The sequence below is a fragment of the Pterocles gutturalis genome, unplaced genomic scaffold (assembly GCF_000699245.1).
Source record: "Pterocles gutturalis isolate BGI_N339 unplaced genomic scaffold, ASM69924v1 scaffold26043, whole genome shotgun sequence".
NCBI classification, from domain to species: Eukaryota; Metazoa; Chordata; class Aves; order Pterocliformes; family Pteroclidae; genus Pterocles; species Pterocles gutturalis.
This window is the reverse complement of record NW_010121275.1, coordinates 1,423-24,777: the sequence shown is the minus strand read 5'-3', so window position 1 is coordinate 24,777 and position 23,355 is coordinate 1,423. Positions and strand designations below refer to the sequence as shown.

Sequence of the window (23,355 nt, the reverse complement as noted above, 5' to 3'; positions counted from 1 at the left end):
CCACAGCAAGCTCACGAGGAGCTAGTTTATAAACAAAAAAAAACCTGAATGCAAGTAGTGTTATTTAGGAATGACACATGGCAAAGGCCTCTTGCATTAAAGAGGGTTGAAAAAGGTGACAGATGTTGAATGCTGAGACATTTTTTAGGTTCTGCAGTTAATTTAGGACATTGCCTTAATGGTGATTTTTCCTGTGGGTTTTTCCTCTTAGGATGATTTCCAGCATGCAGCCTCAGAAACCAACTGGGAGTCAGTCACAAGCTCTGTCTCAGTAAGTAATTTGTTACAATTTTGCCTATGGATGGATTGATAGGATGGCTTGAATCCAACCCTCTAAAATGGTACCTGCACAGAGAAAGCATGTAGTCACCTTTGGCAGAGGACAAAATAAGTGTTTATACAGCTTATATTGGAGTCAGCCAGTGTGTTTTTAAGTAGGAAAGATTCATGATATGTCATCAGCTTTTGTAACCACATGAGATAGCCATTGGGAAACATTTCTTGCTTTCAGACTCATCCTGCCAAGATTAAAATAAAAGACATAAACTCCTTACAATTGTCAATTGTAAAATGTCTTGCCCTAAATAGAAGACTATACTTAAAACAGGCTGGCAGGAAAATGTATCTAGCTTTTCACTGTTAATACTGAGATTTTTTTTTCTCAAGTGTTTGTGGTAAAATTTTGTAACTGAAGTCTCCGTATCCAGCAGTGAAATGTGACTTGGGGAAAAAAAAAAAAAAAAAAAAAAAAAAAAAAAAAAAAAGAAAGAAGGAAAACAAGTAATCCAGTATAATTTTTGTTTCCTCATCCTTACATTTGATTTGTGTCAATGGCCAAAAATCTGTCCCCTCTTTAATTTCCCAAGTAAAGTTAAATGCTGGGGAGTGGCAGTGTACCACCAGAACTCATAATACGGGCAGTCCTCTTCTGTGTGGTCTGCTGACTGGTCAGCACCATGTCACAGCTCTTGTAAACTCCTCTTAAAACACATGAGACGAGGACAAGCACTCAAAGCAGATTTGAGACTGATGACTTGAGGCTGATGTTTGGAGCATTCATGGAAGAAAGTTTAGTGATGGCACCTTTGTTAGTTACAGCAGCTGCCAGATGTTGCCAGTGGAGGAACAGTAAATAAAACATGGGTAAAATCTACTAATTAGTATCCAAGGCAGGCAGAGAGTAGAGAGAAAATTCCGTATTGCCAAATTTAGAAGAGGTTAAGCCAATCTCATTTGTGTTTACCCTTGCGTTTGCAAACGACATTTGTCCCTCATGATATGATGCATTGATAGCCTTGAACTAATTGTGCTGAAAATCCTGAGTAGTAATGTTAGCAGAGCTAAAATCTACTGGATGTGCCAAGCAGGAGATGCTAAAACACTGTTTTAGTGAAAGACACAAACTGATTTTTCATTCTAATACGGGGTTGAGAAAAAAATCTATGTGACAGAGTATTTTATTTTACAGTATGGTAGACTGATGTTTGAAAATGTAGACCTAGGGCTCCCTCATCAGGTAACTATGAAAATGAGATCAAGTATGTGGTAAACACCCTGTTAGTTATCCTCCTTAACAACATAAGGCACACAATAGGCCAAACAATAATCCAGTATTCTTTTCATATTAAAAAAAATGTTTATCATTCATATCTGTTTGTTTTTGAAAAGTTGTTGTTAATATGTTACAGGTAGGGAAGTTCAGTACCAATATTGCAGGTAACACGCTGATGTCCAAGGTCACACGGAAACCTACGGCTAAAGCAGAAGCACAGCTACAGTTCCATTGGTTTTCCCATGCCATCCCCTATTTAATAAAACATACCTTCTTCCATTGGGCTTGTGTTGCACCCTCTAGACCTTTCTTGTCCTCAGGGAAGATACAGTAGAGAGTAATCTTTCCCAAGGCACCAGGAAACAGGACATCCAAATTCATCAAGAGAGAAAGGTTCAGGTACTCTGCTGTGGTCCTGAGGGGCAGAAGGACAAACTCAGACCTGTCAGTTACTGACAAGATGACAAACTGTTCTGATACCCACTTAGCATGGCAGATCTAAGTTTTGTCCCTCAAACCACAAGCAATCCAAAGACTCATTGTAGGATGCGGGTACATTACAACTCTCAAAATAAAAATTTGAGGGTGAGCAAATTAATTCTTCATTGTCTGAGGTCATATCACAGAACTGTATTTCTTGGAGTTTTATTTCTCAGAATGCTAAAACCAATATTTCTGTCCTTAATCCAGCATGGCAACCCAGAAAATAAAGGAAACAAAACTCACTCCTTACTATGTTAGTTTCCATTATTTGTAAAGTTATGACCAACAAACAACTGTGATGCACATTGAACTGCCTGTCAGCTTCACAATACAGATAACAAATAGAAAAGAATGGGGAAACTGAAATTAAGGGTAAGAGCACTGACAAAAAAAAAAAAATACGTTTGTGTCCTACAAAATTAAAAATGCAGAAATGTAGAAGAGGTACATAATTTGCTCTTCATTGCTTCTTGCATTTCACGGTTCCTCTTGCCCTCTCTTTGGATGTGATCTCAGAAGCCAGACTATGATGAGCACAAGCTCTTCTAAAGCTAGTGCCTCATTCTTGGCAGGACAAAAGAGAGACAGTTGGGTTGGCAACTTTGAAGTTGCTTTTGGGCCTGTCACATGATGTCGCTGCCAGTAGGTTATCTGAGCTGCTGAAATAATTCCTCTTGACTTGGCTGTCACTGAGAAAAAGTTAAGCTTCCTTCTGTGTGTGAACAAGGTTGCACAAATCTCTTGAGTAAGAGCTTTTATATGAAAAGAAAATGAAGAATCCCTGCTGCCTGTATGAGTTTGAAATACCCTGCAAATTCACAGCCTGACCTGCAGCTCTGTAATGAAAGGCACAGTTGAACACCTGGAAAAAACTTGCACCATCTAAGCCACACATCTGTGCCTGCTTTTTATGCTGCTCTACCTTCAGCATCCTTGCTGCATCTCCCTCAATTTTGAAAGGCAGTCAGGACTGATGTTTCCCTGTTGGGCTGCAGTCACAGATAAGCCATGAGCTGCACCGAGCTCCGATCAGTAAGCAAGCTGCATTTGGTTGCATTTTTATTTTGTAACCTCAAAGACTGCGTTAGCACACTGCATGGCACCTGCCCACAGCACAGTCCCTCCTGCAGCATTGTTTTAGATAGCAATGCTGTGTTCACGTTGCTGGCGTGAGCTTTTCAACTTCTGGGGCTCCTGTATCTGATGGTCTCTATTCCAAGCCACTTAGAAGTCAGGAGAGATGCTTTGAAGAATGCCTTCCCTTTTAGTGGGTCATGAATTTTTACAGCCATCTGCACTGTGTCATGTTTAGCACTGCACTGTAGAGGCATTGCAGTCACAAGTGGGCCCTCTGAAACTTCTTGTGCTGTTGGTGATAAGCAGTAAAGCACAGCTATGCTTTCTTGACCGTGCTATTGCAATGTTTTCTATTCGCCTCTTTCTTGTTTTTAATAATTTGGCCTGTCTGTACTTTCAGCAAATATATGCAGTAAAATATCAAGGACTGTTACTGTTGTGATATAACTTAGTGTTAAAGACAAATGTTTTATTTTAAAAGACATATATACTTTAAAACTATTTTAGTAAACATTGAAGGACACAATCCTGCGAACAAGTGAGTAGCTTCATTCAAATGAGTTGACCTTTCCATTACTACCCAACTGAGTGAAGGTAATCACAAAGATTAATAGTTTAACATATGCATTTACTTGGGAGATGAGACAAAAAATTATTTTGGGGAGCCATTAATTTTAAATGGCATGTTTCTGCTACATTAGTTCAGAGCTGGGTTTTCATGAGAGAAGAGGGTTTCTGTGTTTTTTCCCCCAATGTTTTAACTTACAAGACCAAAATCCAAACAACTCTTGTGCTATATTATGCTTTTTGTTGGACAAAAATGGGTATTTTGATTATGGTCCTTCAGAAAGTAACAGATTTGCATTAATAGTTTTTCTTGCACATATTTAACACATGTTATTAGGCTTTGCACTTGGACAAGGCAAAAAGTTATATCAGGCTATTGAATATTATGGTTCTAAGTAACAATCATTAAGAGTGCTTAAATCTGTTATTTAAAGTCCTCTCCAGTAAAAACGAAATTGCTGCAATCTTTCTGTCAGTGTCAAGTTGTGCCACAAGTTCAGTGGGAACCAGATACATTCAGAGAATGGTACTTGGCCCTTCCTGGTGGGAAATAATGTTCCGTTTGGTATTATGATATGATTGTGAGGTTATCACTGTGTTGGTAGTCCTGATATTCATTGTTGCATTGCTGAGATCCAAATACCATGTTTTTTCACGTTTGCTTAGTGACTTGTATTTTTTGTAAAAGGTGGGAGAATTGGCATTCATCAGTGTTTCATATTACATTTAATTCTTGGGAATAAAGGGCTATCTTTTCAAGTCATTAACCAAGACAAATTTGTTGTCCACATTTTTACAGTCTAGTGGACTCATTGGTTTTGTGTTTCTCTGCTCTGCTTTCTGATCTGCCTATTACGGATTTACCAACAGAGATGGTGGAGCTGTGAAAGCACCACCCCAGCACTACAAGGCACCTCTATTCTGTGGTCGTGGCCATCACACTGGTTTTAAAAGACATTTCCATTATACCTTCATATATGTGTAAACTGTCATCCCCTTTGAGGAATGGGTGTGCATGTTGACAGTGCAGCAGTGGCAGCGCTTCCACTCCCTGCATCTCCTCCAGGATTTGCTTGGGAGTTCCTTACTGTCTCTTCTCCTTGCAAAATAAAACACAGGCATAACAAAGCCTGACCCAGCTAAGGACTTCAAAAGATGGCCCAAAGTAGCTGTTTCAGTCAATAATGAAACAAGTTTCTGAGTAACTGTTTTCAATTGTTTTAAGTGGTGCCATAATTTATTCCAAGTACACTGAGATGTATGTCACTCTTAGGGGGTATCCTATCCCTCTCCATCAGTGACTGACCCTACGCTCACGGCGGAAGCACTGGATCAGACCATCGCAGCATTTGACACTGTGGAGGATCTGCTCAAACATTTTAACCCGGACTCCTGGCAAGAAGATCTGGAGAATTTGTACACAGACAGTGGCCACCATTATCGAGGCAGGAGCTACCATGACAGGAAGTCCAAAGGTAGGAAAAGTCATTATAGCCATACTTTGGGGCAACACCTCGATATTTCTTCACTCCTCATAGAAATGTCCATTGGTCAGGTATTAGATTCTGATGCCTATGTTCCTGTTGGAGTCACACTGCAAGGCACCACCTACTAAAACCAGTGATATGTCATTTAATCCTTAATCATTTTCTGACTGAGTAGGATCTCACCTGAGAAATCAGACAGAAAACTGCCCATCGTTATGATGAATTCACAAATAAAAACATAGGCACATGTGTAAAGGACAGGGTGTTCTCAGCTTCACCCTCTTAAACGTTGCTTTGTGTTTAAGGCATGGGGCTCCTAATTACCTACACTATCATCCTCCTTTAAATACCCTGCTTAGGGATTGTTCTCTGTTGAGTGAGGAATAATCACTTTTATCACGTTGTGCTTAGGGAAGCATCTGGTGCAGACACCTGTATATGCAGCTGTTTTTTTAGGATGTGAACATCTCACTGTTTTTCATTATGTTGGCAGGGAGCATTATTATGGTTTAACATCTTTGTCTGTAATTGAGCAAAGCACACATTTCTGGGTTATGTTTCTTGTTTCCTTCTGTTACTTCAAATCATCCACCAAATGGTAAAGCAAAGGGATGTTAAGCTAACAGTACAAACCCATAATGATAAAGAAATACTATTTAGAAGAGACAGTTGTGCTCTGGAGCCTGATGCACTGAAGGGCCTGATGAAATTGCCCTTTATGTGCAAGTACAGATCCAGGAGTTCTGGTAGGGTTCTTCAAGGTGACAATTGCTGTAGTTTTCATACAGGATCTAGAGTCAAATATTTATTTTAGTTCTCTTCTTAATATTGTCTTTCATTTCCAAGTTACGTATTCATATGCGTTCCTCTTTATAACTTTAAAATTATAATGCCCACATTATAGTTCTGATTTTGTGCAATCTACTGTTTATTTTTTCATCTCAAATCCCATCCCTCCTGTGTTAAGTTGGTGCTAAGCAGGGAGCAAGGATTTTAATTCGGTGTTTGTAACTTACTTGGTATCAAATGATGGGGCTTCGATCTTAAAAGAGATATAGAGTCTGCATTTGTATTAGGAAAAATGCTGTTGAGGAGTGTTCCCAGGACCTGAAATCTAGTCATCATATTGCTAAATTGTCGGCCTGGTCTCTGCTTAGTTTTAGCCCAGGCCAAGTGTCATCCACCTAGATCATTGCTGGGCATGAACCAGGATCTGTCAGAGATCGGCTGCCATTCCCCATGGCCACCTTGTCTTGGAGTGTAAGAGGTTAGTGTTAGGGATGTGGGCTGTCCCATGCCTGCTGACCTTAGTGCAGGAGAATGACCTCAGCTATATACAGGGTGTTAGTACACATTAGTAGGTTAGGCCACCTTGGCCTGCAGCTTCCAAGACATGTTGGTTGTCTCTGTTTTTGGGCTCAGCACTTCAAAGGAGTCAACAATAAAAATTTTTACCCTTTTACTTTCTTCCATTTTGGCACATCAGAAATTTCAGGCCATCACAACAGCATGTTTTGTGAAAAACGTCACCTAACTGCCACTGTATCACTTCTGAGCTCAGTTTGATCTCATTTAGGGGTCTGTGAAACATGAGTTTCTGTGTCTCTTACCCTCAGGCTGGATTTGGCACCGACAGACATGTATACAAAAGTAATAAAGGGTCTGGTTTGATTTCAGTGGAAGCTGATTAGGAACCTGGATCCTGTACTGGTTCTGCTCTCCAGATTTCATTTGATTCTCTGATCATATTTGGCCTAGTACCCCATATGTTTAAATGACCACATATGTATAAAATAGCATATGCTGCTTTATTGATGCTGAACATGTAGGCTACAGGTATCAATCTGATCTGGCAGTGCTCAGAAAATTCAGATGCATGAAGTTTTCTCCATTTAGTATAGATGTAATTCAGCTTCTTGCATAATGAAACACTGTAAAAGACATAAAGAGTTTTCCAGATAGTATTTTAACACTTGATTTATTTTAACAGGATCTTTTGTTGCTGTTTTTGTTACCGGAATAAACAAAAAAAAGTTTTGTAACAGTTTTTCTTTTGTCTTCAAACTAAAGGCCAAATTCCCTGACAGCTATCAGCCCTCTGGACAAAAGTACCTCACCACAATCAAATCCTTAAAACATTTCAGTTAAGAATATTTATTTAGTCATAAACTTTTGACAAGATTCTTAGATGATGTTAGGAGTAGGGAATAGCTTTAACAAGTCCTTAAATTAGAAAAGTTTGGTGGCTTTTTAAACACAGACACTGAATCTCTGAGGAATGTTTATAGGCCCTGGGATAACCTTGCAGCAAAGAGTGCAATAGATTATATAATCATTTATTTCACATATCTATCTGTTTCTGCTTCCATCTTGGGTTTTATTCTTTATCCTTAGTTAGAATAGCCATGAGGCAGACAAGAACAATTTGATGTAATCTCTGCTATCTTTCACGACATTTTCAGAATATGTCATATAAATGTTGTAAATGAATCACTAATGATTTTACTTCCATCCAACTCTCTGTTCATACCAAATTGTGCCACAAAATAGAGCTTAAGAGCTGGTGTTGCTGAATACCAATTCTGATAACAGGGTTATGAGATAAATGACATTTAAATGGTGTGTTTTCTTAATTTGACAATCAATAATCCACAAAGATAAGGATTAGGTTCAAAGAAAATAAGAAGTACAGTATTTTAGCATAGCTGAGTCACAGAACAGATGAAGTGGGAAGGTGCATCAGGACATCGTCCAACCGCCCTGCTTAAGGCAGGGTCACCAACAGCAGGTTGCTTGGGACCATGTCCAGTTGAGTTTTGAATATCTCCGAGGATGGAGACTCCACAACCTCTCTGGGCAACCTGTGTCTAACCACCTTTGGAACAAAAAACAAACAAAGAAAGAAAGTTTTTAAAAAATATTTAAATTATTTTTCCTGTGTTACAATTTGTGTCCAATACCTCTTGTCCTTTCAAAGGCTCTGGCCTCATGTTCTTTACTCCCTCCCATGATGTATTTATACACAGTTATAAGATTGATCCCTCCCTGGATACCTCCTGTAAGAACCTTAAAGATGAAGAGTTTGTTGATTAAATCTATATGTATGATAACTCCATTCCATCTACGAAACCTGATCTCACACCTCTGCAACACTGATGCAACTGTATTGAGTTAAATGCATTTCTTTCTATTTACACTATTGAAGTGAGATATTGGTATCAGATCTGTCTCACTAATAACCACATGAAGTTTTAAATTTATTCCTACATATGTTCAGTGAGGTTTGGTGTTAACCACTCCAGTAGAAAGCTATAGAATTGCAGTGAAACCCCGACTGGAAGAAAAGGACAGGCAAGAAAGGGAAGATACACGTTCGCATTTTCAAAATCCTTAAATGAGAAGCCTCGTATAAGCTATAAGCACTGTACACCTCCTACATGAAGATATAACAAGTAGATGTTTCAAATAACCTTTGCAGCAGTTGTGCATATACTCAAAAAGGTTTGTTAGCCATTGCTGCATTTTAGAAACTCTGAAAGTATAAACATTCAGTCTTAAGCTCATCCTAGACTCTAAGGAAAAAAGCAGGTGGTACCAAATAAAGTATATCCTTTAAAATAATTCCTTTTGCATTGCATTTGTTGTATCTGACCTCAGTGTCATAGTAATTTGACTATTACAAGTATAAAGCATCTCTAAAAGCATATCACTGGTGATTGTGTTATTTAATACTGTTCTTAGCAAGAACACAAGTAGATATAAAAAAGAAAACAGCCATAATCTACAAGTAATCTCGAACTTCTAGACAAATAGATTTCTATTCTTTTAGAGAGTCATAAGGAGCAATCAGACATGTTTGAAGGAAACCTGTTCATCTTACAATTTAATTTTTTTAAAACATCAATGTATCTGCTTGATATTAGAAGAGCTCCTCAGAGATACTGTTGTAAACAGTTCCAACCATCAATTAAACATCACTTAACTTTTCCCACATGCTTATTGCATTTATCCTTTGTTGTTCACTCTGAAGTTTTACATTGAAAAAGGCTTTATAATTTTAAAAAGACATCTGCCTGTGAAATGGCTTGTGTACAAATGAAAAAAAGAAAGGAGAAAGAAAAAGTTCACTGCTTCTCATCACAGAAGTAGATCCAAATGTCCAGGCAATGGAACCTAGAGAAAGGGGTCATCTTTAAAAAAGCAATTTTTTTTTCACAAATAAGCCTAGGAAGTAGGAACACATGGATAGGCACATTCTGGCAATTATCAAGACTACACACGCCTCTGAGCTCATTTTCTTTTTGGCATGTATATGCAAGAAGCCTTTGGCTATCAGAAGAAATCAGTCAGGTGGGACATTCTTGCAATATCATCTGTCTGCAATGACAGCTTCACAAGTTAAATAAATAAGCACTTGCTGGCATAGCTGCACTGCAGAATGGAAGTAGTAAGATGAGACCAAAAGTCTTCATGGAATGCTTCCGCTGTCCGTCGCCAATCAGGTTTGCAAGATCAGGCAAGTTTCACCATGTCCTTAACAATAGTTTTTAATTGTCACTACTTATAATGGCCTAGCAAGAAGTTAACATTTGAACTCAGGAATGTCGTTTCTCAGGGGTTTGCAAACAGTGGCCAATAAACTACTGCAAATGTCCATGAACCATGAAAGGTTCTGGGATGGCTGCCAGCAAGTCTCAGTGCACCAAACAGGGAGTGCAGGCAGCACAAATGCTGAATGGCTGCTCATTCACAGCAGATGCAAATATTCCAAGCAGATGGAATACCTTCTCAAATAGCTGCTAATATAAAGTATTCCCTGTGCCTAAAAAACAAGATCTTTCTTCCACCCTTCTTCAGTTGGGAACCAAGTTGTCTGTTGTGTACAAACTACACATCTTCATTCATTTCAAAATCTAATTCAGATCTACATCCATAATTTTCCCCCTTTGTGACAAATGAGATTTTCCCTCATGTTTCATGTGGCGTTATTATCAGTCACTGCAGTGAAAGCTTTTCTTATTAAATCCCTTTTTTAAATGTTAGTGAAACTTGCAGCATATTATTTATCACTGGAAAAAGCTGTTCAATTCCATTGATTTAAATGAAGCTATGTCCATTTCCGACAGTGCTGGTTTGTCCTGCTTCTGCTACTTGACCCGTATCACAGCTGATAATTGGTTTGCCAGTCTATAATAGGGCCATATATTGTGAACCTTGTTTCATGTGGACAGTTATAATACCACTGAAATTCCTATCTCTCATTCCTCTAAAATAGTAGTTGCTGTATTGAGGAGGTTTGTCTTGGCATTGTGGTTCTGTAGTAAATCCAAATCCCAGCATCTTTTCCTCAGCTCCCACAAGAAGAACTTGGACAGATTCTAAAGTTTCAGGCATATTTAACAAAGAGCTTATTGTGGTATCATTCAGCACGGGCAGTTGAACAGTGATTACCATCAGCTGTATGTGTTGAAGACTGAAAACCACAGGGTTTTGTCAGCATTTGGTATGGAGAAGAATAATTTCATCAGTGTCAGTTCATTTACATGATTTAACCAGTGGATGGTGTGACTGTTTACCATATGTATAGGACTGAATTTTCCAACTCAAGTTCAATCACACCATAGCTTCAGGCAGCTACATCATTGCTCTGAATGTCTTTGACTGCTTGTATGACTGCTCCACCTGACACAGCCCTGGCACACACCTTTATGCTAGGGGAGCATGAACTCTGGGGATAAAGGGTGGAATATATTCGTAGGTCTCTGAAAAGTTCCATGCTTTACAGGAGGAATTTTTTTAAAGCCAAGAATCAAAATGAAAACAGCAGCACAACCTTTTTACAAACTGTAAGCCCTACATGAAAAGGGATGAAAGTCAAACCAGAACTGAACTCTGAATAGCTGGGCTGATACATGTCAGGTGAAAGAATTTCCATTTAGTCATCACTGAACCTCAGGAGGTTCTTGCTAGCATGTTTCTGCAGCCTGCTGAGGTCCTTCTGAAAGGCAGCCCTGTAGCACATGGATGGCTTTCCACAATCTGATGTCACTGACAAACTTGATGAGGGTTTGCACCATTCAGTTGTTCAGGTCATTAGTGAAGATCTTTAGCAGTACTGACCCCATCATTACCCCCTGGGAAATAATGCTAGTAAACAGCCACCAGTGGTGCTTGGAATTTGCTGATCACTTTGTTCAAGCCCCTTGGACCTTCTGGTTATCTACTCACTTTGTAGTCCATCTATCCCATTGTATTTCAGCAGTTTGGCTGCACGGATGCTATGGATCACTGTCAAAAAATAGTAGATGCTTCTGCTGCTTTCACCTCATCCAGTGAGGCAGTTGTCTCATCATAGCAAACTCTCAGGTTGGTCAGTCACAGTTTGCCCTTGGTAAATCTATGCTGGCTGTTCCCAGTCATCCTCTTGTTTTTCATGTTGCTGGACATTGCTTCGAGATGGATTTAGTCCTTAATTTTACCATGGGCTGAGGCTAGGCCGACTGGTCTGCACCTGGCTGAATCCCTCTTGCCTTGCTTGTAGATGGCCTTGACACGAGGTATGTGAGTACTGTGGCAAGGTGGCTACCACCTCCTACACCTCAACTCCAGTCTGTGGCTGACGCATGAAAAAAGTGTAAAACATTCAGATATGACAATGTATAACTTTGGAACAGACAAAAAGTTAAAAGAAACCCTAACAGACCGCCTGTCTTTTTAAAATTAATTAGTGACCAGCAGTGTAGGTTTTCTATCCTCTCCATCCTTTAAGGCTGTACCTTCTCAATAAGACATTGTATTAGCTGTGGTCCCCAATTTCAGTGTTTACCTCTGATTAAGATTAATGTTTCAAGGTAAGCACGTACCTTAGTGCTATGCGAAGAGAGGATGGATTTAAGCATAGGATTTAAGGGGAGGAAGGGGCCAACACTGTACCCCAGGCACCCAGCTTAATACTCCAGTGCATCTTTTTATGTGTGCTTTGCCTTCAAATTGAATCTCTGATGCAGACATTCTGTAATAATACTTTGAAGTTATTTGCATCCAGTCTACAGAACCTTTTAGTTCTAGTTTTAAATGAAGGACTCCAGTGGTTTCAGTCCTTGATAAGTAAAGCAGCAGGATTTCACACCAGTCACACCAGGGCTCAGTTACATTTTAGTCACATCAGTGAAGTGATGCATGAAACTGACTGCACTGTAAATCTCGTTGTTGTATGGATGAGGAAATCAACTGCCTCCAGACAGTAAAACAATCCCAAGATGGGGAAAAATGCAAAAAAAAAGCTTTCAGCAGAGAGAGTTGTTCAGAGTAAAATGTGTTCTTCTGTTAGGGGGCTGCAAAACAAGGTCTAAAGCTAATTGCGCAATGGGAACTGTTCTTGGGTGTCAGTGTGATACTACCAGAGCACAGTATATGCTGTTCACAGCAGACATTGTGCACTCACCTTATCCCACCAAGTGCTGGATTTCTGTAGAGCAGAGTCAAAATGAGCCTAGGTGTTTACCTCTAGATGAATTTTTAATGAAAGATGAATTATGTATCTCTTAAGTCCTTTAGTCTTTCCTTTTCTGCTTGCAGTTATTTATTTTCATGCCTTCAGCATCACTAAAATAAGACCTTTCTGCTATTGTGTTTGTCCATTTCAACCTGGACCTGAGATATGGCAAAGTGCATAGAATGCACATCTTAAATGAAAACTCTAGGATTTGGGGCTCCTGAGAACTGCTAATAAGTCGGGATCAGAATGCCTTGAGTATGAAACCAAGGAGAATTAATGCAATATTCCATTGGAAAATTTCCCATATGTTTTTCAAAAATAGTTTATTATAGAAAAATCCACTAAATAAGATGTATTTTGCTACTGGTTGATTTCAGAATTCCTGAAGAATGCATTCAGAAAAAGTGTTGAAAAATAGCTATTTTGAAAAAGCTATTTGAAAATAGCTGATACCATCATACTGCACAGAGAAAAATTATCTTGATTATCTGGTTTTTGTCTCCTATGCTTCAAGCAAGTCAACAGCTCTCCACAGAGCTGGCTAAGCAACAGCCTAAGAGACCTTGCAAAGACTTCTGAAGGTCATCAAAACTAGGCTTTTGAAGGCTAGTGAGCAAAGCCTTCCCTCCAGTGAAAGCCCTTTGCCAGATCACCCCTTGTCATTTAAATTTAGCAGCTTAAGTACTGAAGCTAATATGTATACCATGGTGATGGATATAATATGCTCTCTGCAGGAAGACCCCTCCACCTTGGTCTTTTAAATGCCGGTGCTTTCCCTCTCTGCCAGTCTCATTACAAAGACTCATTTCTGTGTTGATAACACAGCAGTGATAATAGGTATCAGCTTAATGCAGGAAGGAGGACTGTTGAGCCTGAGGGGAAATTTAATCTGTGGTAGAGCAAATTTTGTTCAGTCCTCTGGATATCTCCTGGACACACTTGTCAGTTCCTGTGGCCTGGATCTAGTCCCTCTTTAATGACCAGTTTGTTACTGGAAACCTTGTTTCCTGTGTTACCTCAGCTGAATTAAGGCTAAATTAAGCTTTCGAGCATTTTATTCTAACTCTGTCTGGAGATGCACCATCAGCAAATGGCATCCTAGTCCACTGCCAGCCTGTCCAGATAGGAGCCTGCTCACATGCTGATATCAGTATCCATTCCCCTGGACTGCTGCAGTGTTAGAGTGAGGATGATCTAGGCTTTCCCCTCAAAAAATCTCCTGAATCATGAAGGCAGAATATTTTCTGTCCTTTTCTTCCTTTGGTTAATTTTTCCTTCACATCAGTCAGCTGAAATGAATAGTAGCCAGATACCTCTTTATCAGTAAGCAGAGCTGACGGCAAAGGTCCTGATGAGGATGTTTAGAGGAGGGGGGAACACTTCCCTGCAAGAAGAATTAGCCTGAGAGCCTGCAATGAGAAGGGGTGGCTTTGGAGAATGACAGCAGAGAAGAAAATATCATCTGTTAAAACAAAGAAATCAATATTCTCTGGACTTCTAAGTCCTGGCTGTGGACATTTGGAGTGTATTTTTCTCCCAGTGCATGAGTATACCAGCAGCCCCATTGATTTTGTGCTTATATCAGGAGGATGATCTATGCCTCTTTTGGAGAGATGCTAGCTCTCTGGAGAGAACCACTGGGATTTCATGGTAAGATGTATCACAATTGCTATAAAATCACAATTTATCTGCTAAAGTCCCATTGACTGAGATAACACCTTGCCAGAAAAGTGAAGCTGCTATGATTTTCTATAATGGAATTTGTGACATTTATGTACCCTTGCCTCTTGCATATCTGCCTTGTGAATATCTCTGGGCCAGAATGTAAAGGTGCATGATATTTACAAATCACAGTTTTTTCCAAAATTTACTTTGTGATGTTGACAAGGAGTGAGACACAGAAGATGTGAAGTGTCTTTGATGCAGGTTTTCACATGTTTTGTAGTAAGGCATGAGCATAGGTGCACTCAGGACCAGAGATTGTGTTGAGCTATTAAACATGCCCATGAAAATCTGATATGTTCACAAACACTACACTTTATCTCAGTTCTCATTTGAGCCATACCTATTTTCCTGTTGATGTTTCTATTAGCAAATATTGTTTGGGGTGGGAACTCAACATGAGTTCACATGTCCTCCAGTCCTGAAGGAGTTACTGAGCTTTTGAACACTTAGTGTTTCTGTTGGACAGAATCCTAAAGAAAAAAAGAAAGAAAAAAAGAAGGGAAAAAGAAAGTGGAAAACTTCTATGGAAGTAAAACTCATTAAATTTGTTACTTTTATCTGTGTTACAATTGTGGAAAATGTATTTATGGAAGGGGTTTTGTTATTTTGTTTTAGCTTTACAAGCTGAAGCTTGAAACAGCACTTAAACTCACAATTGATAGTCCATAAGTTATTTTTATGGTTGGCTTTACTACTTGTTTACATGACACATCTCAAAGCGATACCAGGCATTTAAATCAACCAACTACTGGCATTCAGTGGAGCTCATTAGTTTTAATTGTATTTATTTGTATGCCTATTATAGCGGCTTTTACCAGCTGAAATTAATATTGCTTAGATTTCTGCATCTAGAAGAGAGTTATCTAGACTCTATCCATAAATAATGCAGACAGGCAGCTTGAGAAAGCAAGTCGTGCTACCTGTCCTAAATGCCCTTGTGAGGAAGGGATGGATCACTCTCCAGAGATGTTTCTCTACTGACCACAGGAAGAGCCTTGTTTAAAGTGTTTGTCTTTTGTATGCCTGCAGTTAGGCAAAATGACTTATGCCCATAATAACAAAAAAAGAGCTCATCATCTAAGTAAGGCAGGTCTAAGCAGAGGAGACGAGAGTAGCAGAGGTGGAATCTCTTACCCAAGGATCCAACAGATCAGTGACAAAGCAAATAAAATAACCAATCTTCATCTTTCAGGCCAATATTTTGCTGCAGCTCTCTTCCCTTCACCATTATAGTCAGTGTGAGCTCTGCTATGGGAGACAGAGGGAGCAGGATGAGACCCTGGATGGCCACCTGCAATGATTTAAAATTGGTGGGTTTATGTTTATCTGTTTAGAAATCACTGCTACACTTCACATATTTTCTAACCAGTGTCACATCACTTTGTGTTACTGGCTGCCAGGGGAGCGATATAAAACAGAGAAGTGTCCCACTCAGACCTTACTAATGAAACTTCTTTTGCATTACAGTTGACCTGGACAGGTTGAATGATGACGTGAAACGTTACAGCTGCACTCCAAGAAACTACTCTGTCAATTTAAGGGAAGAACTGAAGTTGACAAATGTAGTATTTTTCCCCCGCTGCCTCCTTGTCCAGCGCTGTGGAGGAAACTGTGGCTGTGGGACTTCGAACTGGAAATCCTGCACATGCATGTCAGGGAAAACAGTGAAGAAATATCATGAGGTATTTGCACTCTTTTTCTTTGATACTTCTTTCGGGTATTTATTGCTTATGTGGATTCTGGAGGCTTTTCTCAGAGCTATGTGTGCTGCTTATACTGATTATCGTGTTATATTGATCATGCTGTATCATATTACATTGTTATCAATTATTATGCTATATCATGTTATATTATCATTATGATATTATATTACCATGCTTATATGGATTATCATGTTGGATCTGCAGTGCAAAAGTCAATGGACAAAAATCACTGACTGCAGTGAAGAGTCATAGGCAAAGATTTGAGAGGGACCAGAATGTTTCAGTGAATGCCCCCTGTGGTCACCACGCTTCCTGAGGTGAAGGATCTGCTTAGACTTACAGACAGGTCCAGGTAGCCTAAAAGTGGAGCCTAGATTTAGATAATGACATTACTCTTACTCTCCATGCTAGATACCAGCTTGGTACCTCATGGAGAGGCATTCACACCTTCCACTGCAGTGAGCCATAGAGAGACACACCCTCATGAAGTCAACCTGCAAGAAGGCCTGATTTTAAATAAGTTTAATATTAATGTATTTAATGTCACATTAAAATATATACATAGCAGCACAACTTCAGGATACTTCAGTTCCTCTTTTTTCAGAACTTCTACTATTTTCTTGATGAACTTATGCCTTTGGGATATACTGTGGATACAAAGAATTGCCCAGCGATTTACATTTGGAAGTGGTGATTGGGCAGAGTGGAAGGAGGTTATATTTGTGTTAGAAAGGGGTGTTAACAGGTATTCAGAAGAAGTTGGAGAGAACTTTTGCCACCTCTGTGTGTGGATGCTCCCACAGCATCCTAGTGGACTTTGTTGCAAGAATAAGTCTTACATTGGACTAGTTTTTCCCAGCAAAGGTCTGATACAGTGTGAATGTATACCACTGGAAATATTCTTTTTGGTAACAGAGAAATGTGTTCCTTGAGACATTTGACTGCACTTCCTCTTTTTTCAGTGAAGATGTCTAGGAAGGTTACTTGGTATTTTCCTTTCAATTGCCTGAAAGTACATAGCTGCATACCACGCTGAATTGATTTCTGACACATATAGAGTCATAGAATCATAGAATGGCCTGGGTTGAAAAGGTCCTTAAAGATCATCTAGTTTCAACCCCCCTGCTGCGGGCAGGGTTGCCAACCACTAGAGCAGGCTGCCCAGGGCCCCATCCAGCCTGGTCTTGAATGCCTCCAGGGATGGGGCATCCACAGCTTCTCTGGGCAACCTGTTCCAGTGCTTCACCACCATCACAGTAAAAAAATTATTGATAATGTCTAATCTAAATCTACCCTCTTTCAGCTTAAAACCGTTACCCTGCATCCTATTGCTACGCTCCCTGATAAAGAGTGCCTCCCCATCTCTCCTGTAGCCCCCTTTAAGTACTGGAAGGCTGCTATAAGGTCCCCCCGGAGCCTTCTCTTCTCCAGGCTGAACAACCCCAACTGTCTCAGCCTGTCCTGGTATGGGAAGTGCTCCAGCCCTCTGATCATCTTTGTGGCCCTCCTCTGGACTCACTCTAACAGGTCCATGTCCTTCCTGTGCTGAGGACTCCAGAACTGGACACAGTACTCCAGGTGGGGTCTCATGAGAGCAGAGTAGATGGGGAGAATCACCTCCCTCGACCTTCTGGTCACGCTTCTTTTGAAGCAGCCCAGGACACGGTTGGCTTTCTGGGCTGCTGGCACACCTGATCTACCACTTGACTTAACTCTCAAGTGAAAATTAAGTTTATGGAGTTTAAATCTGGATGTGATGTGTGTGCATACCATAAAGGCATTAACTTGGGAGACCCTAGGGTTGCAATAGCAGAAGACCACTGAAGGTCAGATCTTTGCCTCACTGTGAGCAGTATGGTTACTCTTTTCCAAGGTATGAGATTTTTTTCTCACAATTAACCACAGCATACAGCATACTCCACATCAGCTAGGACTAGAGAATAGTTAATATTTTATCTAATTTTTAAAAAGATGCAGGGGATGACCCTGGTAATTACAGAGCCGAAAGCTTTATCTCAGTGGTAGAAAAGTTAATTGGAAAAAAAATTAATAGGTATAAAACACCTAGATGACTATGAGCTGATATAATGAACTCGGAATGCCTTATGTATGAATAAATATTTATATAGCACCACAGCATTGTACAAGAATGCTAAAAGACTTGGCACCTCCTTCAGAGAGCAGAGAGTTGACCAGGCAAGATCAGACATGGATTAGAAGCTCATTAAGAGATAAAGAGCAAAGAGGTGGAAGAGATGAGCATTTTTCTACATAGGAAGTGGCTATTTGTGGGTGCCCCCAGCACATGGATTAAGTGTTATTTCATGTATGATCAATCTGGAAGGAGGTGAACAGTGAGGTGGAAAAAATGACAGCTAGCACAGGAAATAACATACTTTAACAGCTGAGGAGGCTGCAAGGGATTTTAGAAGGCCTGTGTAACTACTTATAAATGCAGGTTTAGAAAAGCAGCAAACATAAGGACAAATTATCTCAACTATTTATTCATATAACACCGGGTACATGAGGGGAGGAGGGACAAATGAGGGGTGGAAGTTGGAGTAAAGGTCAAGTAGTGAATCACCATGAAGAGCATCAGTGAAACAGTTCTGTAGTGAAGTGTTGATGGAAAAAAGACAAGTGACAGTCTTCTCCAGGAATAAAGGTGAACAGGGAATAACAGAGCAAATATTTATTATGGTCTGGGTAAACTGGTGGGGTACTTATACTGGGTTTTGACCGTTGGTGCTTAGAAGGATACAAGCAGGAGCAGAAAAGATATATAGAAACAGAAAACATGTATCAAGAGAGATACAAAAGACAGATGTCAAAAGCATTTGTAAAGAAAGTGGCTTAAAAGTTTGGGATAATTTCATTTAAGAAAAAATGGGAATAAGAGAGGACACAGTGAAAGACAGAAAATAGTGAACAGTACCTAAAGGAGAAATAGGTCTTCCTGAATAATATTTTCCTTAAAAGTACAAGTAGAGTGTGAGAGGGATTGAAAGGGAACTAATTTAAAATTATAAAAAGGAATTTGAATTTTTTGCACAGTAAATCTATACGGAATTTCAACCCTTAAATATGAGTGGTGCATAATTCAGAAGGATTCTGAGAGAATTAGAAGTAAAATATAAACTAAAGAATCCTGGGTCACATCTGTACCAGAACTTAAGGCAACTATTGAAAGTAGCTAGAAAAAAAAATGTTGATTATAAAAACATTATAAAGCACTTTTTTTCATCAGGTGTTTGGGAGCGTCTGGTGCTGGGACACCGGAGTATCACACTAACCACGTATTAGTCAGAACCAGGATGCCATGACATACATCCCCCTGAAACTAACCACTAAATTCAGGAAATTCAGTATTCACACTAATGCATCATTGCTAATTTATTTCACTACTCTTTTGTTCTCTGAAAAGCATATGAACTCAAGACAGTGTTTCAGCTTTAACATTAAATGGCTTTTGTAAGTTTAAATTTAAACTTAATCCCTTAGGGATGAATTAACAGCTCACTGAGCAGAAATTTAGGCAAGTGGCTCCCATTAACATGAGTGGAAGTCATGCAGATAGATTTATGTATGACATACTAAAGATGTGTCCATTAATTTCAATCCAAAATATTTTCCGCTTTATTATTATTATTAGCCACACACAGATAATCAGTTTTATTCTTTATTCTTCTTTGACACTTAACTCTAATTTTGTTTAAATGCCTGAGGAGGGGCTTCCTGGCATGCCTGTTTTAGAACTATGGAGCTGGTTTACTCTTTTCAAAGCCAATTTGAAACCTGCTATCTTTAACCGGAAAGCCTTAAGTTACATAACTACGGACAGAGCTTCAGACTTTATGAAATCCCCAGCACTGTTAATTTGGTTAAAAATCTCTGCCTTCTGCTGCAGGAAAATGTAGGACAGATTCAAATGCAGGTCTCAATTACTTTGATTTACTTGCAAAAGACACCAGAAGGAAATATAAAATGGTGGAGCAGAGAGGGTGTTTGCAGCAGCTGAGACTGAATCGTGCAGGCTCCAGCCCGCTTCTCTTGCCAGGCTAATTTTGCCTGACTGCTATCCTGGAGCTTCATTTATTGAGGTCCTGCACCCACCAGAGCTACTTGTTCTGCACATGGATATGCTTGTCTTCAACAGTACAAATGCAACTGGAAATCACTTAGAAGTTGTCCGGCATTTCTGAGCTACTCCGCATTTCTGGGTGAGAAAGACAGGCAGGCAATTTTCCAGAAGCGATAGGCTCCTTTTTGGCTTTGTCTTGTGGTGCCGGAGTAGCTGTATGCTGGCAGCTGTGGGGACACTAACACCCAGAGTGTTTGTTGAGAGAGAGGCTTCTAGTCCAGAGGGATTTCAAGGTTATCTTCTCCTTATGCTCTTAATGTTTTTTAGTTTCCCCTTAGTTCCTATTCAAAGCCTCACGCTGTACTCATCACCGAGTGTTCCCTCCTAGTATCACAGGACTAATAGCTATCATGTGTAGCCTTTAATTTCCCCGGGCTGTGAATGCTGCTCCAGTTCCCTGAACAGACTGTACGGCTCTTTCCTATCACGTACAATTGTAAGAAATAATGCAACAGCAGGGAAAATGAGAAAATGAGAATGTCACGGTAAGGGGTATCTTTTTCTTTATTGCCCTGGGAAATGCTAATAATGAGATCTCGGGTCTTTTTTGTAACCTGGAAGTTTGCCATAACTTTACCAAAATATTCAGCATTTTCCAGAAGTATAAGGGTTCATAACCTGAGTAAACAGACAGCTTTATGGGTGGGGTTTTTTTTGCAGGAGTCTTGTGATGCTCTGTGGTTTTCCACGGCTTCTGGGTTTGCTTGAGACCAGAGCTCACAGACAAATACTCATGACTTACCACACGGTGTCACGAACCCTGCAAACCAAACAGGCCAAATTCTGGCAGTGTCTCAAAATGTCTCTCAGGGACAGTCTACCAGAAGTGATACTGAGTTATGCTGCAGAGGTCCGTGCAAGGAAAAGACAAAACAATACGTGGAAATGGATGCAGGACACCTTCAGCAAATGCCCATGTCTACTGCTGTCTGACTTGCTAAAGGGGACCTGAAATGAAAATGTGTTTTCCATTGCAGTGCATTTCTTTAGAAATGCCTGGAGCTGCTCTTTAAAGAGAGGGGGGCTCTAAACCTGGAGATCACCCAGCCCAGGGGAGGTGTGGGGGAACTCAGGCCAGGACTCAGTTCAGCTCAAGCTGTAGCTGTGCCATCTGCCCAGCATGCACATACCTCAGAGAAACAAGAAATCCATTTCCCCATCTCATTGCTGCATCTGATGAGATGTGAAATGAGGTTCCGTGAGGAATAAATGCTCTTAAGGTGGCAACCAGAATTTGTCAGAGTGTATAAACCTCCTCAAACACAGTGCTGAGCAACACAGCTAAAAGGCATATAAGGAAAAAAGCAAAGTGTTGAAAGCTGATTGCATCTTCTACCTTCGTACTTGTCTCTCCTATAAAGACATGCATTTTTCAGTCTATATGGTGCTTCTCCCTCCTTCCATCCCCCCCTTTTTGAAGCATTAAACCTCCATTCAAGTTTCATATTGATTGAACCTTGTCTGGTGCCTTCACAGGACATACATGCAATTAACTCTCAATTACAAGGTTTAAATTAGTGTTGGGGTGCCTACTTCATATCCTCTTGCTGCCCTGAGAGAGGTAGCAGACACCTCAGAGGTCCCTACACAATAGTAAGTCTTTGCAGAAGTTGCAGGGGCATGAAAACAGCTTTAACTGGACCAAACATTGTAAAGGAAAAACAACAATAAGGAATATTATTGGGGAGAAAAGAACAGAGCAGCAAGGGAGAAATAAAAAGGTGACGTGACTTCAGTAAGACAGAGAAGTTGTTGCAATGGAGTTAACATATACAACTAATACAACTGGGCATTGTGTGGGCTTTTTTTTGTTTTTCTTTTCTTTTTTTTCAGAGAGGTGAGAAGTAAACCTTAAGGAGGCACTTGAGAGAGCAGACAATTTTCGCCCTGCCTTTACACAGGGAAACATAAGATAACTGGACAAAAATTATACAAATGCTGCTGCTACAACAAAGGAAATTTGCTAAGGGATTAGAAAGAGCTAGTATGCTCAAACCAGTGTGCAAGGAATATGGTCTGATTGTTGTATGTCCTGGAGTTTATAGTACGTGTATAAAGGAGATAAGAGGTTGTTATGGTAATAAAGGCACAGAATTAACCTGACAAAAGAGTTACAGAAATATTATACAAGAAGCAGCAACGGGATTTATTTGGAATGCAAATACCAGGAAACAGAATGAGTCAGAAATGACTGCTAGGTCACCGGATGAGCAGAGAGAGCACAAGAGGTTCAGTGAGAGAATAAAGGTTCATTTCTTACAGTATGAAAATGAAAGTTCTTGGGATGACATCTGGAAGTTAAGCAAGTGAGACATCCTGTGCTACATGTCTGGGCAGAGAGGCAATTTGGGAAGGGGGAACACCTGTATCTGGTCATTGAAAAAGTAATAGCTGGAGCCATAATGCATGACATGATCACCGAGAGTGTCTTGTTGATGTCATGCGTGTCAAAAACATCATAGTTTCAGTGACTGTTTCATATGCCTGAGTTTTAAGCCAAATAATTTTTCCCAGGTTTGCTGTGTTAAAACCAGGTGTTTCTTATTCATACTAATAAAAAAAATTAGAATCAATAATCCCATCTACATTTAATAACCCATTAGTTTGAATGCTACCACTGATCATATTCTTATGGATATAAACTCTTTAGGAAGGACAGACAGGGGAGAAGGGGAGGGGGTGTTTCCCTCTATGTCAGTGACCAGCTGGTGTGCATGGAGCTCTGTCTGGGGATGGATGAGGAGCTGCCAGAGAGCTTATGGCTCAGGGTTAAAGGGAAGGCAGGGGAAGGAGATATTGTAGTGGGGGTCTGCTACAGACTGCCTGACCAGGAAGACCAAGTGGATGAGGCCCTCTATAAACAGATAGTAACAGCTTCATGTTCACAAGCTATGGTCCTCATGGGGGACATCAACCACACCGATATCTTCTGGTAGGACAACATAGCAGGGCACTAGCAATTGGAGAGGTTCCTGGAATGCATTGATGACAACTTCCTCATCCAAGTGTTACAGGAACTGACAAGAAAAGGTGCTATGCTGGCCCTTGTTCTTACCAACGAGGAGGGGCTGGTGAGTAATGTGAAGCTCAAGGGGAGCCTTGGCTGCAGTGACAATGAATGG

The 23,355-nt window shown here is 40.1% G+C and overlaps 1 protein-coding gene across 1 annotated transcript; it reads left to right on the top strand.

Moving 5' to 3' along the window:
- Window positions 1–211: 211 nt before the first annotated feature.
- PDGFD (platelet derived growth factor D) lies at window positions 212–16,071 on the top strand (the record flags this gene model as incomplete). Its single annotated transcript, XM_010077199.1, has 3 exons — window positions 212–271; window positions 4,953–5,154; window positions 15,857–16,071. Coding segments are annotated over 3 exons (477 nt in total), but the record flags the coding sequence as incomplete, so codon positions are not given.
- Window positions 16,072–23,355: the final 7,284 nt, after the last annotated feature.